The 15,897-nt window shown below is 44.2% G+C and overlaps 3 protein-coding genes across 3 annotated transcripts; 1 reads left to right on the top strand and 2 right to left on the bottom strand.

The window, feature by feature from the left end:
- The first annotated feature begins 33 nt into the window (after positions 1-33).
- Positions 34-788, top strand: LOC122008118. Its single transcript, XM_042563723.1, has 2 exons — positions 34-150; positions 223-788. The coding sequence occupies exon 2, from the start codon at positions 253-255 to the stop codon at positions 622-624; it is 372 nt and encodes a 123-aa protein (XP_042419657.1). The 5' UTR covers positions 34-150; positions 223-252; the 3' UTR covers positions 625-788.
- A 146-nt stretch (positions 789-934) lies between these two features.
- Positions 935-3,424, bottom strand: LOC122008117 (tubulin alpha-2 chain). The gene is made up of 4 exons (XM_042563722.1): positions 3,206-3,424; positions 2,303-2,537; positions 1,831-2,201; positions 935-1,757 (listed from the first exon to the last, which is right to left on the bottom strand). Exons 1-4 carry the CDS (start codon positions 3,296-3,298, stop codon positions 1,104-1,106), a joined length of 1,353 nt encoding a protein of 450 aa, XP_042419656.1. The 5' UTR covers positions 3,299-3,424; the 3' UTR covers positions 935-1,103.
- Positions 3,425-14,249: 10,825 nt separating this feature from the next.
- Positions 14,250-15,279, bottom strand: LOC122011982 (glucan endo-1,3-beta-glucosidase 12-like). The gene is made up of 4 exons (XM_042568429.1): positions 15,151-15,279; positions 14,725-15,063; positions 14,608-14,638; positions 14,250-14,518 (listed from the first exon to the last, which is right to left on the bottom strand). Exons 1-4 carry the CDS (start codon positions 15,212-15,214, stop codon positions 14,404-14,406), a joined length of 549 nt encoding a protein of 182 aa, XP_042424363.1. The 5' UTR covers positions 15,215-15,279; the 3' UTR covers positions 14,250-14,403.
- Between the last annotated feature and the right edge of the window lie 618 nt (positions 15,280-15,897).

Below are 15,897 nucleotides of genomic sequence, written 5' to 3'. Positions count from 1 at the left end.
ATAAATTATTCTTATAAGATTTTTTTTAATCTTGACCTCAATTGAAGGGATAAAGTTCTCACCAGCAGCCACTAATCTGCTTCCTCATCTTATCTTCCCGTTCTCAATACAAAGCACTTTCCCTTTCCTCACTTCAGCCACAGATCACAGGTAATGCAATCCCTAATCCTTCTTCCCCATTTAGTTTTTCCAAACCATTGATCTCATCGTCTTGTTCTGCAGATTGCGGATTCCTAGATCCACATCCCACCAATGGCCGCCGTGTCGTGTTCCGCAGCAACGCTCTCCGCGTGCGCCGCCGCCGTTTCGTGCTCCGGCGCGAGGAGGCAGCCCCGAGTGCGGTTCCTGGAAGGCCTGAACTCGTTCTCGGGGCTCAAGGCCGACAACGAGGTGTCGTCGCTTGGCCGGCCGGCGTGCGCCGCCCGATGCTTCGCGGAGCTCGCGACCGCTCTGCAGGCGCCGTCCAGGGGCGGGCGGAGCGGCGGCGGGGCGCTATCGGCGACCTGCAACGCCGCGGGGGAGATTTTCCAGATCGCGGTGATCATGAACGGGCTGGTGCTGGTCGGGGTCGCGGTCGGGTTCTTGCTTCTGCGGGTGGAGGCATGGGTGGAGGAACAAGAGTAGAGAGTACGGACGTGCTGCAGCTTTTCTTCCCCGTATGTTAAAATGGTGGAAAGTGTTAACCATGTAATCTGTTGAATAACTAAAAATCGATTTTTAATGAATGTAAGAAATTTCTTGAACCGGAGCATTAAAAGGATGGGATATTCAAGGTAGGTTCTTCCAAAGTATTTCTGTGTTTCCGTTACCGACTGTATTACTTTGAGTCACGAAAGATTTAAAAATAAAACCAATAACATAAATTATTCACATTTTAAAGTTTCGGATGTTTTATTGATTGTTCTATGGCAATGTAACCGTGAAACCAATCGAGTAAGCAGAACACAAACAAGTACTGAGTTATATTCAGAGAACGATAGAATATCTTATAGTAGAAACGACAGTGGCAAGGATATTGGATACTAAAACATACGATAAGAAAGATAGCTCGACACATCAGAGATGGGCGTGCTTCAAGAACACAAGGAGACTAGTGAACTCCATCAGTACTCATCATCTTCCCCTTCCTCGCCCTCAGCACACTCAGCACCAACCTCCTCGTAATCCTTCTCGAGTGCAGCAAGGTCCTCACGAGCCTCAGAGAACTCACCTTCCTCCATGCCCTCACCAACATACCAGTGCACGAATGCTCTCTTAGCATACATAAGATCAAATTTGTGATCAATCCGGGAGAAGACTTCAGCAACGCTGGTGGAGTTAGATATCATGCACACAGCTCTTTGCACCTTGGCCAGATCACCACCGGGAACAACAGTGGGCGGCTGATAATTGATGCCGCACTTGAATCCGGTCGGGCACCAGTCAACGAACTGAATGGTGCGCTTGGTCTTAATAGTCGCAACAGCAGCATTAACATCCTTGGGCACCACGTCTCCACGGTACATGAGGCAGCAAGCCATGTACTTTCCATGGCGAGGGTCGCATTTTGCCATCATGGAAGAAGGTTCGAAGGCACTGTTGGTGATTTCGGCAACGGAGAGTTGCTCATGGTAAGCCTTCTCTGCAGAGATGACGGGGGCGTAGGATGAGAGCATGAAGTGAATCCTTGGATACGGGACCAGATTGGTTTGGAACTCAGTGACATCAACATTCAAAGCACCATCAAACCTCAGAGAGGCAGTCAAAGAAGAAATGACCTGAACAACATCAAATTAATCACAACTTCAAACAAAAAAGGTTCCCTTTTACACCCGAAGCAGGAAATATCACCTGAGAAACGAGACGATTGAGATTGGTGTACGTGGGGCGTTCGATGTCAAGAGATCGCCTGCAGATATCATAGATTGCCTCATTGTCTAGGAGAACAGCCACATCAGTGTGCTCGAGAAGAGAGTGGGTGGACAGAACACTGTTGTAAGGCTCCACCACTGAGGTAGAGACTTGAGGAGATGGATAGACTGTGAAGCCCAGCTTCGATTTCTTGCCGTAGTCCACAGACAAACGCTCGAGGAGAAGAGAACCAAGCCCGGATCCAGTGCCTCCACCGACAGCATTGAAAACAAGGAAGCCTTGGAGGCCAGTGCAATTATCCGCTAGCTTCCTGATGCGATCAAGGCAGAGATCGACTATTTCTTTGCCAACTGAGATAAAAGGAAATAAAAAAACAATGTTATAAATTGAATTTCCAATGAACAAGAAATTGCTTAATGATAAAGAAGGCAGTGAAATGTTTGGCAATTACTGGTGTAGTGGCCTCTTGCAAAGTTATTAGCGGCATCTTCCTTTCCGCTGATAAGCTGTTCAGGGTGGAAGAGCTGACGGTAAGTGCCAGTTCTTACTTCGTCAATTACAGTAGGTTCCAGATCAAGAAAGATGGCACGAGGGACGTGCTTGCCCGCACCAGTCTCGCTGAAGAAGGTGTTGAAAGCGTCATCACCACCCCCAACGGTTTTGTCACTAGACATTTGACCATCAGGCTACAGATAATAGGATTAATGTTGGTAAGCAATAGAAAGCGGATCTCGCATAAATGTGATAATTTTATTTGTGCCTATAACATTAGCGAAAATGTAGAGCAAGCTGATTATTCCCTGGAACAACAGATATCAGATTGATAAAAGCAAAATCTGGAACAATAATCCGTTCATATTAGCATAGGACCTCAAGTACCCTGTAAGAAATATCCTATTCCACTTGTAACTATAAAATTGTTGAGCCATCAGCGGATGCAGGCCAATATTTATTTAATAACTGAAAGACTCAAGAACAACTCACCAAGGATTCAGATCGTACAAGTTAATCAAGTAACCGAAAGTGAAAACAGAACTAAGTTGCTTTGACATCAGCTAATGAGGATCACTAGACCACAACAGGAAAAGATCTATGCGATCTGCTATAAGAATGTCAATAGACAATAACAAAGCGCCCAGGCCATAACTAGAAAAAATCGAGACGCGAACATATATTCTAGGTTAAGGAGATCAACACACAAGCAGTACAAATCGGTCAACAAAAAAATGAGATCCAACAGCGCATCTCCATAAATATAAGTACATCTAACCCTTCTAAGACAAGAAGGTACAAGGTGACGAATAATGGTAAAATAATCCCCAGGCGAAACTAAGATCGGAGAGGGTAAACAAACCTGGATGCCATGCTCGAGACAGTAAAGCTCCCAGCACGCGTTTCCGACCTGAATACCGGCCTGGCCAATGTGGATCGAGATGCACTCTCTCATCTTCGCAGATCAGAAAACAAGCAAGCGCAAAGGGAGGAAAGAAGGGATGAAGGGAGAGTAAACTTAGGCGTGTGCTAAGACGCCGTCGAATACCGATCGACCAAGGACAGCGGAATACCTTGCGTTGATCGCTCGATCCATTTAAATAGAGGCGGGTGGTGGTGGAGAGCATAGTTAGGGTTCCTGTTAACCGGGGCTTGCTAACCGCGGTTAGTTTGCCCCAAATAGCGGTTGGGCCATGGGGTACTCGTGGTGCCGTGGAGACGGGTTAACCACGGACCACCACCACTACTATTTTAAACTAACCGTGGTTAGTTAGCCATATACATCGGTCCAACTTTCAACGGATAGAAGCCATTGGCCGCCTAAATTCGAATTTCAAATAATAACGGTTACTTTAGCAAAAGGCCATAAATTATGATAATTGAAAATAAATATTAGCTAGGAATTTCTCTTCTGCCGATGCATATGCTTAATAGACTTAGATCTGTTGAAATAGCAGTATCATTGCGTCATGCTCTCCGTTCAAATCATGCTTTTAGTTGGCACCAGGCCTTTGGCAGGCGGGATGCTTGATCCATAATTTACGGATCAAGAATAATCCCTTACATGGGATTGGATCATTTGAATGGATCTTACATATAAATAGATAGGATTCATTTAAATTATCCAATCCTATATAAGGGACCATCTTCTGATCTGCAAATTACGGATCAAAGGATCCGTTCTTGGACTTTGGTGCATTCGTCTTGTTAACCAGGGTCGACCCTGAGACATGTCACCGGGGGCAAGAGCCAAGGGCTCTCAATTTGTAAGGGTCTTCAAATTTGATATGCATATATAATATATATATTATATATACTTCCATTGTTTTAATAAAATCATAAAAAAATATATTTGATTGGATTATTTTAATAAAGATCTATATATATATATATATATATCCGGTAGTAAGAGCAGGGGGCCCCGCCCTGTGAAGTTAACACCACGTGAAAGTCATAGTGGCAGTCGTCCATCCGGAGAGGGCCGGGTTCGACCGGACGCTCGGAGAGGGCCGGGTCCGACCGGACGACCGGAGAGGGCAGGGTCCGACCGGACGTCCGGCCGGCCGATGGAATCGAACGCCCGGAGAGGGATGGGTCCGATCGGCTTGCCGACCGGACGATATTCGGCTGATGGTTAAAGGCGCCCTGTCGAAATCAGGGTTCCGACGCTCAGTGGAAAAGGTCGCAGGGCCGAGCGGACTTCACGCTCGGCCAAAGCCATAAGGTAACACTGCTAATAGTCTCCACAAAGCACGTGATGGAAGATCTCCCCAAGTAAACCACCGCATATGTCCGGCCAGATGTCGAGGGAGCTGTCCGCCCGGAAGACAGACCTGGAGCAAAGGGGAAAAGGACAAGGAACGTCTTTTTCTGACAGCAGGTATGTTTCACGTGTGGGCCATGCTCCAAATCTTGTGACAGGGGATTCCGCTGTCCCATCGAGGACATGCTGAGACTGTAGCAGTATGGGTTAGGGAAGCTCACTGACAAGTCCTTACTGGAGTATAGGTCATGGACACGTGTACACCTCGGTAGGTGTACACTCACTTCTTCGCTGCCCTATATAAAGGCCCTCATTCTTCGCCGGAGGTACGCAGTCTACGAGTTTTAAAGTCACTGTTTCTTTCTGGAGCTTCGCCTGACTTGAGCGTCGGAGGGTCGCCGCCGGGAACCCCTTCCCGGCCCGACTTCTGTGCAGGTTCGCCGGAGCTTGGTGTCGCCAGTCGAAGATCCACGCCAGCAGCCGGAAGCGCCACGTGCCAGCGTCCGTTGATTCGGCATTCGGACAGGATCAAATTAGCACCGTCTGTGGGAACGCTCTTGCATCCGAACGGAAGCAATGGACAAGGCTGGACGACTACACATGGTGATGCTCTCCATGGAGAAACTCGACGCTCTGATAGAGGCAAGAGTAGCTAGGCTCGTGGAGCAACAGGAGCAGAAGGCTCAAGTAAAAGGATAACGCAGCAGACCGCCTCTACCTCTGGGGTGGCCGAGCGACCATGGAGGACCGACCGGGAAGTTTCGCCATCCTCCTGGCCTTGATAAATTTCGACGAGTACATTGTATCCATTTCACTCCACGAGTATTCGGGAGTTGAGAAATTGAGTCAGATCTTATGCTGATCGGCAAGTTAGTTTTTCAGATAGTTTCTTTCGGGCATAGAATTTAATTTTCCGAAAGAAGGCCCGTGCTGTTCGGCCGGGCGTATATCATCGGAGCCAAAGGCTCGATAACGAAGGCCCCGAGCCGTTCGGCCGGAGGTATAGTATCCGAGCCAAAGGCTCGATAACGAAGGCCCCGGGCCGTTCGGCCGGAGGTATAGTATCCGATCCAAAGGCTCGATAACGAAGGCCCCGAGCCGTTCGGCCGGAGGTATAGTATCCGAGCCAAAGGCTCGATAACGAAGGCCCCGAGCCGTTCGGCCGGAGGTATAGTATCCGAGCCAAAGGCTTGATAACGAAGGCTCCGAGCCGTTCGGCCGGAGGTATAGTATCCGAGCCAAAGGCTCGACAATGAAGGCCCCTAGTTGTTCGGCCAGGAGTACAGTATTTGAGCCCAGCGCTCGACAAAGAAGATCCCGAGCCGTTCGGCCGGGCATATGTTATCCGAGCCAAGCTCTCGACGAAGAAGACCCCGAGCCGTTCGGCCGGGAGTACGTTATCCGAGCTGGGTGAAAGGTGCGCTAAATGTAAATTTATATACATCAAAGGATGACTAATGTGTTCGCCGAGCGGCTTCATTAAAATTAGCCTTTAAGGCCGTCGAGCTCCGACGTTAAATATCGAGAGACGAGCCGGCGTCTATAAACCCTCCGAGCGGAAGACCGTCGAGCTCCGACGTTAAATATCAAGAGACGAGCCGGCGTCTATAAACCCTCCGAGCGGAAGACCGACGAGCTCCGACGTTAAATATCGAGAGACGAGCCGGCGTCTATAAATCCTCCGAGCGGAAGACCGTCGAGCTCCGACATTAAATATCGAGAGACGAGCCGGCGTCTATAAACGTCCGAGCGGAAGACCGTCGAGCTCCGACGTTAAATATCGAGAGGCGGCGCCTATAAATCCTCCGGGCGGAAGACCGCCGAGCTCCGACGTTAAATATCGAGAGCGGCGCCGGCGTCTGCGCCAGACCGTCGAGCTCGACGTTAAATATCGAGAGCGGCGTCTATAAGCGTCCGAGCGGAAGACCGCCGAGCTCCGGCGTTAAATATCGAGACGAGCGGCGTCTATAAACCCTCCGGCGGAAGACCGCCGAGCTCCGGCGTTAAATATCGAGACGAGCCGGCGTCTATAAACCTCCGAGCGGAAGACCGCCGAGCTCCGGCGTTAGATATCGAGACGAGCCGGCGTCTATAAACGTCCGGCGGAAGACCGTCGAGCTCCGGCGTTAAATATCGAGAGGCGAGCCGTCGTTAAAGCCTCCAAGCGGAAGACCGTCGAGCTCCGACGTTAAATATCGAGAAACGAGCCGGCGTCTATAAATGTCCGAGCTCAAGACCGTCGAGCTCCGACGTTAAATATCGAGAGACGAGCCGGCGTCTATAAATGTCCGAGCGGAAGACCGTCGAGCTCCGACGTTAAATATCGAGAGACGAGCCGGCGTCTATAAACGTCCGAGCGGAAGACCGTCGAGCTCCGACGTTAAATATCGAGAGACGAGCCGGCGTCTATAAATGTCCGAGCGGAAGACCGTCGAGCTCCGACGTTAAATATCGAGAGACGGGCCGGCGTCTATAAACGTCCGAGCGGAAGACCGTCGAGCTCCGACGTTAAATATCGAGAGACGAGCCGGCATCTATAAACCCTCCGAGCGGAAGACCGTCGAGCTCCGACGTTAAATATCGAGAGACGAGCCGGCGTCTATAAATGTCCGAGCGGAAGACCGTCGAGCTCCGACGTTAAATATAAAGAGACGGGCCGGCATCTATAAACGTCCGAGCGGAAGACCGTCGAGCTCCGACGTTAAATATCGAGAGACGAGCCGGCGTTTATAAATGTCCGAGCGGAAGACCGTCGAGCTCCGACGTTAAATATAAAGAGACGGGCCGGTGTCTATAAACGTCCGAGCGGAAGACCGTCGAGCTCCGACGTTAAATATCGAGAGACGGGCCGGCGTCTATAAACGTCCGAGCGGAAGACCGTCGAGCTCCGACGTTAAATATCGAGAGACGAGCCGGCATCTATAAACGTCCGAGCGGAAGACCGTCGAGCTCCGACGTTAAATATCGAGAGACGAGCCGGCGTCTATAAATGTCCGAGCGCAAGACCGTCGAGCTCCGACGTTAAATATCGAGAGACGAGCCGGCGTCTATAAATGTTCGAGCGGAATACCGTCGAGCTCCGACGTTAAATATCGAGAGACGAGCCGGCGTCTTTAAATATTCCGAGCGGGAAGAAAAAAAAAAAGAAAGAAAGACTGCAAGTGTCCGAGAAGTTCGCCGCCAATATCGTTCGACCGACCGACTCTACGTTCCGCTCGGCTCAAGGCCCAAAGGTTCTTGTCGGCTTATAGCGAGCGATCCTTGCTAGCAAAGCGGAATGTTATGCGTCCGGAATATTTGCCCGAGCGGAAGGGCATTGCCAAGTACTTCGCAAAAATGCCTTTCGAATGCCAGAGGTGTGATAATAGGCGAGCGGGCAACACACATATTAATTAGCAAAAGGACAAAGTGCAAAAAGATAGAGTGTGCGAAAGGAAAGCATTGCATTAAAAATAAAATCTCAGGCCGGGCGGCCTAAGTACAAAAGGGATCACATTTAGCCGAGTGGCCAAATTACAAAAATTACTCGATATAATCGTAGAGGGTCTTGGGGACGTTATCTAGGAGCGCCACCTGATCGTCGGAGCTCCGAAGCGCAGGAGGCAATGGTCGAAATCGCGGAGGCAGGTGAGGAAGAGAAGGAAACGAAGAATTTATAGGGTGAAGGCCGGGCGGCCTCCACCGTTGGATCCAGGTCACGGGAATCAAAGCATGCATCGAGCCGTCCATTTCGAATCGCTTCGATCACATCAAAACACCATGCCACCGCCGCCGTACGCCGATGGCAGTGCTCCACGTGGCATTCAATCATTCGAAGCATTTAATGAAAGCATGCTCAACCTTAATGTCGAAGATTGGCGCAGAACACGAGGAGATCCGGTGAATGCCATTGTTGATTCGCTTAAGGCTACCTCTATGGTTGGCCGAGCGGAGGATACCAGCACGGAGGAGCTGCTCGGCCAGATTCTTAGTCCAGTCAGTCGGACTATTCGCCTCCTTCGACTAGACTTGAAGGGGAGGCAAGTGATCTGGTAGTAAGAGCAGGGGGCCCCGCCCTGTGAAGTCAACGCCACGTGGAAGTCACAGTGGCAGTCATCCATCCGGAGAGGGCCGGGTCCGACCGGACGCCCGGAGAGGGCCGGGTCCGACCGGATAGCCTGAGAGGGCAGGGTCCGACCGGACGTCCGACCGGCCGATGGAATCGAACGCCCGGAGAGGGATGGGTCCGATCGGCTTGCCGACCTGACGATATTCGGCTGATGCTTAAAGGCGCCCTGTCGAAATCAGGGTTCCGACGCTCAGTGGAAAAGGTCGCGGGGCCGAGCGGACTTCACGCTCGGCCAAAGCCATAAAGTAACACTGCTAATAGTCTCCACAAAGCACGTGATGGAAGATCTCCCCAAGTAAACCACCGCATATGTCCGGCCGGATGTCGAGGGAGCTGTCCGCCCGGAAGACAGACCTGGAGCAAAGGGGAAAAGGACAAGGAACGTCTTTTTCTGACAGCAGGTATGTTTCACGTGTGGGTCATGCTCCAAATCTTGTGACAGGGGATTCCGCTGTCCCATCGAGGACATGCTGAGACTGTAGCAGTATGGGTTAGGGAAGCTCACTGACAAGTCCTTACTGGAGTATGAGTCATGGACACGTGTACACCTCGGTAGGTGTACACTCATTTCTTCGCTGCCCTATATAAAGGCCCTCATTTTTCGCCGGAGGTACGCAGTCTACGAGTTTTAAAGCCACTGTTTCTTTCTGGAGCTTCGCCTGACTTGAGCATCGGAGGATCGCCATCGGGAACCCCTTCCCGGCCCGACTTCTGTGCAGGTTCGCCGGAGCTTGGTGTCGCCAGTCGAAGATCCACGCCAGCAGCCGGAAGCGCCACATGCCCAGCGTCCGTTGATTTGGCATTCAGACAGGATCATATATATATATATATATATATATATATATATTATTGAATTGTTTAATAAAGTCCAAAAAAAAATATTTCCACTATTAAAACTTAAGAAAAAAAATCTTAAAAAAAAAAGAAAGAAAAGGTAAATCATTCTTTTTTTTCTCTTTCCAAAATTTTATTTTTTGTACAAATCTTTCTTCATTAATTTGTTTACATAAGTCATAAGACTAGTAGAGTATGAATCTTGTTAATTTTCTCCTTCTTCTCCTTTGAATCTCTTCTAATTAAATTATAGAAGTTTATTAATTTTAGTTTCATCAACATCATCATTCATCAATATATAAACTTACAAGCTTATCTATATTTTTTCTTATTGTCAATATTCAATATTGATTTTTAATATTGTATTAAAGTCAATATTTTATGATTTTTCTTACAGATTTGAAAGAGTTTAAATAAATCATCTCAATTTTAATCATCATAGAATAAGTTATATCGATTGCTTCAAGCACAAATCAAACTTTATTATTCTTTGACTATTATTTTCACTACTTGTGCTTGTTTCATTGTTAGCTTTGTTGTTGGTTTTGTGTGTTTTATTTTTACACTTTAAATTTGTAATACAAACATGTTTCTAAAAAAATATTCATCTTGGAATTATAAAAGAAACAAAAGAAAAAGAGTGAAACAGATTATTAAAACTCACAAATATGTTATTCGTAATTTTTTTAAAGCTAGCTCTTCAATTGAAAATTCAGTTGATGAATTGCAAGAAGAAAGTCAAGAAGAATTAAATAATCATGTAACAAATGAGCAACAATCGAGTAATCAAGGAGAATTAAATAATCATGCAATCAATGAGCGGGAATAATTGAGAGAAAATGATGATCATAATCATGCAACGAATGAGCAAGAAGCATTGAGAGAAAATGATGATAATGATTTGAATGTAAATGGTTTGACAATTTTATGTATCGAAAATGAGGTGTTAGAAAAAAATTTGATTTTAAAGACCTTATTGATGATTTTGCTTCTCAAAATACTAGAAGATATAGATTTTTTCAATGATTATTTCATACTTATTTTTTTATTTGTAAGTATTACATTTTTTGGAGAAATTTAGGAAACATATTTTGTCTGGTGTTAGTACTTTTTGAAGAATCTTGAGAAATAAATTTTGTATGGAGTTTACCATATTTTAAATAAATATATTGATTTTTAAAATTTTCTATTAAACTATATTAAAAATGTATGTTAGTAATTTTTTTTTTATAGAGGTCACTTTTATCTTTTCGCTCAAGGGCCCCTAAAAATCAAGGTCAGCCTTGCGGTTAACCAATTACTCAAGATTATAATCCCAATTATAATGTACGCAGGCTCCGTTTGATTTGTGTGATAGGATTAATGGTGTTAGAGATCATTGGTGTGATAGAGAGTGTATGTTAGGTGAGATATGATTTATAGTACAGGGATTAATGATATGATAAATAATCATTAATTCTTTCAAAAGATTATTTATCACACCATTAATTTCTATTCCATTTACATTATTAATCCTATCTCACAAATCAAACGGAGTCACAGGGTATTCTAATCCCAATTAAGGACGTGGCCGAGTTAGACGGATAAGGATAATCCGGAGTACTTCTTTGATTATTTAATGGGCGAAAAGTGAAACATTAATCGAATTGTAAAATTTAAATACATGATATAAAAAAATAAAATCATACAACCGCCTCCTATTTACTAAATCTATATATATATTAATAGAGATTTTAAAAACATCAACTATTTTAAGACCATTTTGACGATAATTAATAAATATTTTCAATGTGCCCCATGGGATCTGTTTATCTAAAAAAAAAATAAAATACCTTTAAATCTGAATAGAGAAATATTTTAGAGTGTTTCATCTAAATACCATGGATGATCAAGTCATTCATCATTAAAACATACTGATGCGCTCTTTCTCTAGAGATGGTTGGTGACTGAGATGGAAAGTCTTGAAATGCACTCTAAAAAAGAGTTAGATTGGCATCGAGAATCTCAACAGGTCACTTCGACGCTCAAGTTAAGATTTATTTAAGGTGATATAAGAAAAGAAGGAGAAAACATGGTGTAGGGTTTAGAAAATTAGGGATCCTTTGTACTAACCTTCTCTAGAATTTTTATAGTTGTTTGGAGAGTATCTCCACGTAGACGCCGCATATTCTTCCCCCATCATCCTTATATGAGCTAGCAAGAAGACTAGATCTGATAGTCATTAGCTATCTTTCTATCAACAAAACGCCATATATTTGAAGGAGAGTATCTAAGAGATCAATTCTGATAACCTAGTAACTACCTCTTCATTCATCTAGCGTCACATGACCTGGAATAATGTGGATGAATGATCTTAATAATGAGAATGTTACACTGCCCTTCACGTGCTGAGGATGAGGAAATGAAATTATTTTAGAGTGGTCTTGAGAGTAGATGAAGTTGGAACCCGAGATTGAGCGGAGAGATGTCGGCGACTAAAACCTAGTTATATAGATGGTGTTGGGATCTGAAGCTGAGTCGGGGACATATCAGCAATTGGCCCCAAGCTAGGTAAATGGTGTTGGGATATGAAGTTGAGCTAGAGGTCATGTCAGCAACCGAGGGTGAGTCACATAAATGGTATTTGGATCTGGAGCTGAGCCAAGGGTCATGTTGGCAACTGAGGGGAGCTAGATAAATGGTGTTGAGATATGGAGCTAAGCTAGAGGCAATATCGACAACTGATGAGGTGAATCAGGTAAATGGTGATGGGAATTGGAGCTGAACCAGGGGCATGCCGGCAATTGAGGCCAAGCTAGGTAGATGGTGCTAGGAACTAGAGCTAAGTCAGAGGCAATGTTGGCAACTGAGGTTGAGCCAGGTGACTGGTGTTAGGATCCGAGACTAAGTTGGTGTTAGTCGCTAAGACTAAGATGGGGTCATAATCAGAGTCAACCATTGAGACTAAGGTAGGAGGTGTGTCAGGGTCAAGAGTTGAGACCTGAAGGATGTAAGTGGTTGAAACTAAGATAGAAACGATCGAAGTCGAAGTCAATCATGAGATTGAGATGGAGTTGGAATCGGAGTCGTCAATCGCTGAGATTGAGATAAAGTCGAAGTCGGTCGCTGAGACTAAGCTAAGAGGTGAGTCGGGGTAAAGAACTGAGACTTGTACTTAATCGAGACTGAGATAGAGGCAAAGTCGAAGTCAATTCATAGACTGAGATGGAGTCAGAATCGGAGTTAGTCGCTAAGACTAAGATAGAGTTGGAGTCAGTCGCTGAGACTGAGCCAAGAGGTGAGTCGAGGTCAGGAGCTGAAACTTTTACTTAATCAATCTATGGAATAAGTGTATTGAACTAGTTCAACTAAACTTGATTCTCATCTGAGCAGAGTCTCATTCCCTTCAGGTCATATTTCACTCGTCTTGATTTTGATTGACAAATAAACATAACGTTTAACTACACAGATCACGTGGGGGTTGCAAAAAACTGTCATATCTTAGAGATAGACTCTCTCAATATACATAAATAAATTGTATTTTGGATTTACTCGTAAATTGGAACAAGACTGTTATATATATATAACAATAACCAAACTTTATCTCACTAGGTGGGGTCGGTTATATGGATCCTTTTATGCAGTAAGCTCTATCTCCTACTACATCATCATCATACTTAAATAAATTTTATCTTATTTTATTATTACTAACAAGTCTTTTTTTGTCTTCCTCTTTCTCGTTTGATATGCATATTTATTATAATTTTACATCACCTAATTTGAGTATTTATTGGTCCTCTAAGTACATGCCCATATCATTTTAAAAGTGTCTCTCAGAGTTTTTCATCAATAGATGCAACTCCGACTTTCTCTCTAATGTCCTCATTTGTTATTCTGGTCATCCTCGTATGTCCACACATCTATATTAACATTCTCATCTCTGCAACTCTCATCTTCTGCTCATGTGCTCGAGTCATAACCCAACATTCAACTCCATATAATATAGCAAGTCTAACTGCGATTTTGTAGAACTTTTCTTTAAATTTTAGAGGTATTTTAAATTTTGATCATGTCAAGAGTGCATGGATGTGCAAAGTATAATAATAATAATAATAGACTCTACTTACATTTAATATATATATATATATATCAACAACTTGAGTAAAAAAAATTTACATAGTCATTTTTAAATAATAACTAACAAGTTTATTATCTCATATCTACAAATAAAAAAAGCGATTAATCAGAAATAATCATGTCAAATACACTTATTAGCATACCTCAATATTATAGCATGTCAAATAAAGACTTTTGAACCCAAAATAAACTATTCCTTGAAATATAAATTACAAAATATTTTATTTCTATGTATATTTTTGAAAATAGCATATGTTAATCTCTTCTCAATAAACCTCTCTCAAATTTAGTTAATTATCATTTATCATCGCGTTCCTTACGACTTTCTCTGACATTTAAAATAGCTATACTGAAGTGAGCATTAAGGAGAGTCTGGAGAGTCAGATGAAAGATACTTTGTTTAAAAAGACTTTTGTTATTAGTAAAGCAAATGTAAAGGAGGAATAAGAAGAGAACAACCGACATTAGGAAAGGCGGAGAGGATACATGCAAGTTTCGAACCAACAGATCCAACCAGTTGAATTTTTTAAATGAATGGTGATCATGAATTTTGGATAATTAAAAATTAAAAAAAAATATGGAACAATAAAAAGTTATAGCTTACACAAAATTATACTTTACCTTCTCAAAACATTTTATACAAATACATCTGTCTGCAAGCCTGCATCAACTACTGTGATAATGACTATGGTATATTCGACTAGATCATGAGAAATGCATTGCAAGAACGTATGCCGCCCTAATCAAATCGCGTGCATTTCCCTAATCTCACATTCAAACATAAAATAACCAAAATTTCTAACAGCTTCTTCACGAGGTAATCTCCCTCAAACAGCCGTGAGGCAGCAGATGTCCTGCGTGGATTAACGAAGAACTTGCTTAACCACTGGCATAATTCAGCTTAATCACAGCAAGATAATTGGTGATTAAATAAAACACTCACTCTGAAGCGAGATACTTGCAAGACCCATAACCTATCATGAGGAATCCAGACCAAATCAATGAAGTTGATATTAGTAGGCAGAAGAAAGACTTGAATTCGAGCAGTTGAATCAATTACTTGGGTCTCTGGTGGTGATGGCGGCGGTGCCGCCGAAGTAGCAGGCGACGTCGGAGTTGCCGTTCTGCTGGTAGTAGCTGTTGAAGGCGAAGGATGCGTGCGCGAGGAGCGTGTCGGGCCGGTAGCAGGCGGCGCCGGGTTGCACCCCCGAGCAGTCCGCGCCGCCAAGGCCGCAGGCCCAGGCGATGGCGTTCTCCAGGTCGAACTGCGACGCCCCCGGCCGGGCCACGCACCATGTCCGCCCCTCTATGAACGTCGTGTTCCCCTCCGGCGGCGACATGGTCGGGATCGGCTCAACCGCCTCTGCCTTCTCCTGCACTCCGGCCGCCGCCCCCATCACTGCACCAATAACTAACTACCACGTTAGTAACTCCACGTACGCTTAAAATCACGGCGATCGAAGAAGAGCGATTATTAATCGATCACCCATGAATAGTTCCGCCATCAGAAGCCCACAAATCATCGCCCACTCCTTGCTGCTCTTCTTCATGATCGCATGATGAGAAAGCCGCAGTAGTCTCTGCTATCTCTGTCTCTCTTTTGAAGAGATGGAAACAGAGATCTTTTCTTGTGCATTAAGGTAAGAACAAAGGTTGAGTCAAGGAGAAGAAGGAACACGAAGAAGTCTTAATTATTGGAAAGTATGGATCATAGAATAATCTCTTTAGTTTCGATGTTCTGGTGAAGCACTTAATCAGAGCATTGGTTTCTGCGTTGTGTAGCCGATTTCTTTTGGAAATTATAAAGGAAGACTTCACTTTCACAGTAAGTTTTCAGTATAAAGTTTACTGCATGAATGCATTAACTGGCGTGTTCTGATCGGTAGATGTGAATGGAGAATATACATTGTTTCTTCCTCACTCAATCACTGAAGAAGAGTATACATTTTTTCCATCTTCACTCAGTTCTCTTGTGAGCTCATTCATGGTCTTAATTTGGTGTAGTTTTTTGGCATCCACGTCGGTTATCCTATCAAAAAAATTTTACCCTAAATTTTAAATAGAATAACTAAAAAAAATTTTAGATAGAATAGCTAAAAAATTTTTATCTATTCCCTTAATTTAGAATTGATGAATAATAATTTTCTAAATTTAGGAAATAAAATCTCTATCTTAAAAGTAAAATAATATTTCTTTTTAATCTCTCTTCTTCCCTTCATTCTTTTTAATCTCT

The sequence above is a fragment of the Zingiber officinale genome, chromosome 8A (genome assembly GCF_018446385.1).
Source record: "Zingiber officinale cultivar Zhangliang chromosome 8A, Zo_v1.1, whole genome shotgun sequence".
NCBI lineage: Eukaryota > Viridiplantae > Streptophyta > Magnoliopsida > Zingiberales > Zingiberaceae > Zingiber > Zingiber officinale.
Note: the sequence above shows the minus strand (reverse complement) of the source record. Positions and strands in the feature narration are given on the sequence as shown.

Excerpts from the sequence above, each read along its gene's own strand:
- LOC122008118 (XM_042563723.1), top strand. The coding sequence starts at position 253 with ATGGCCGCCGTGTCGTGTTCCGCAGCAACGCTCTCCGCGTGCGCCGCC.
- LOC122008117 (XM_042563722.1), bottom strand. The coding sequence starts at position 3,298 with ATGAGAGAGTGCATCTCGATCCACATTGGCCAGGCCGGTATTCAGGTC. Across the intron at positions 2,538-3,205 it reads GTCTCGAGCATGGCATCCAG|CCTGATGGTCAAATGTCTAG; the intron begins GTTTGTTTACCC and ends TATTATCTGTAG. Across the intron at positions 2,202-2,302 it reads TGCAAGAGGCCACTACACCA|TTGGCAAAGAAATAGTCGAT; the intron begins GTAATTGCCAAA and ends CTTTTATCTCAG.
- LOC122011982 (XM_042568429.1), bottom strand. The coding sequence starts at position 15,214 with ATGAAGAAGAGCAGCAAGGAGTGGGCGATGATTTGTGGGCTTCTGATG. Across the intron at positions 15,064-15,150 it reads GATGGCGGAACTATTCATGG|TGATGGGGGCGGCGGCCGGA; the intron begins GTGATCGATTAA and ends TTATTGGTGCAG. Across the intron at positions 14,519-14,607 it reads TGCAAGTATCTCGCTTCAGA|GACATCTGCTGCCTCACGGC; the intron begins GTGAGTGTTTTA and ends TAATCCACGCAG.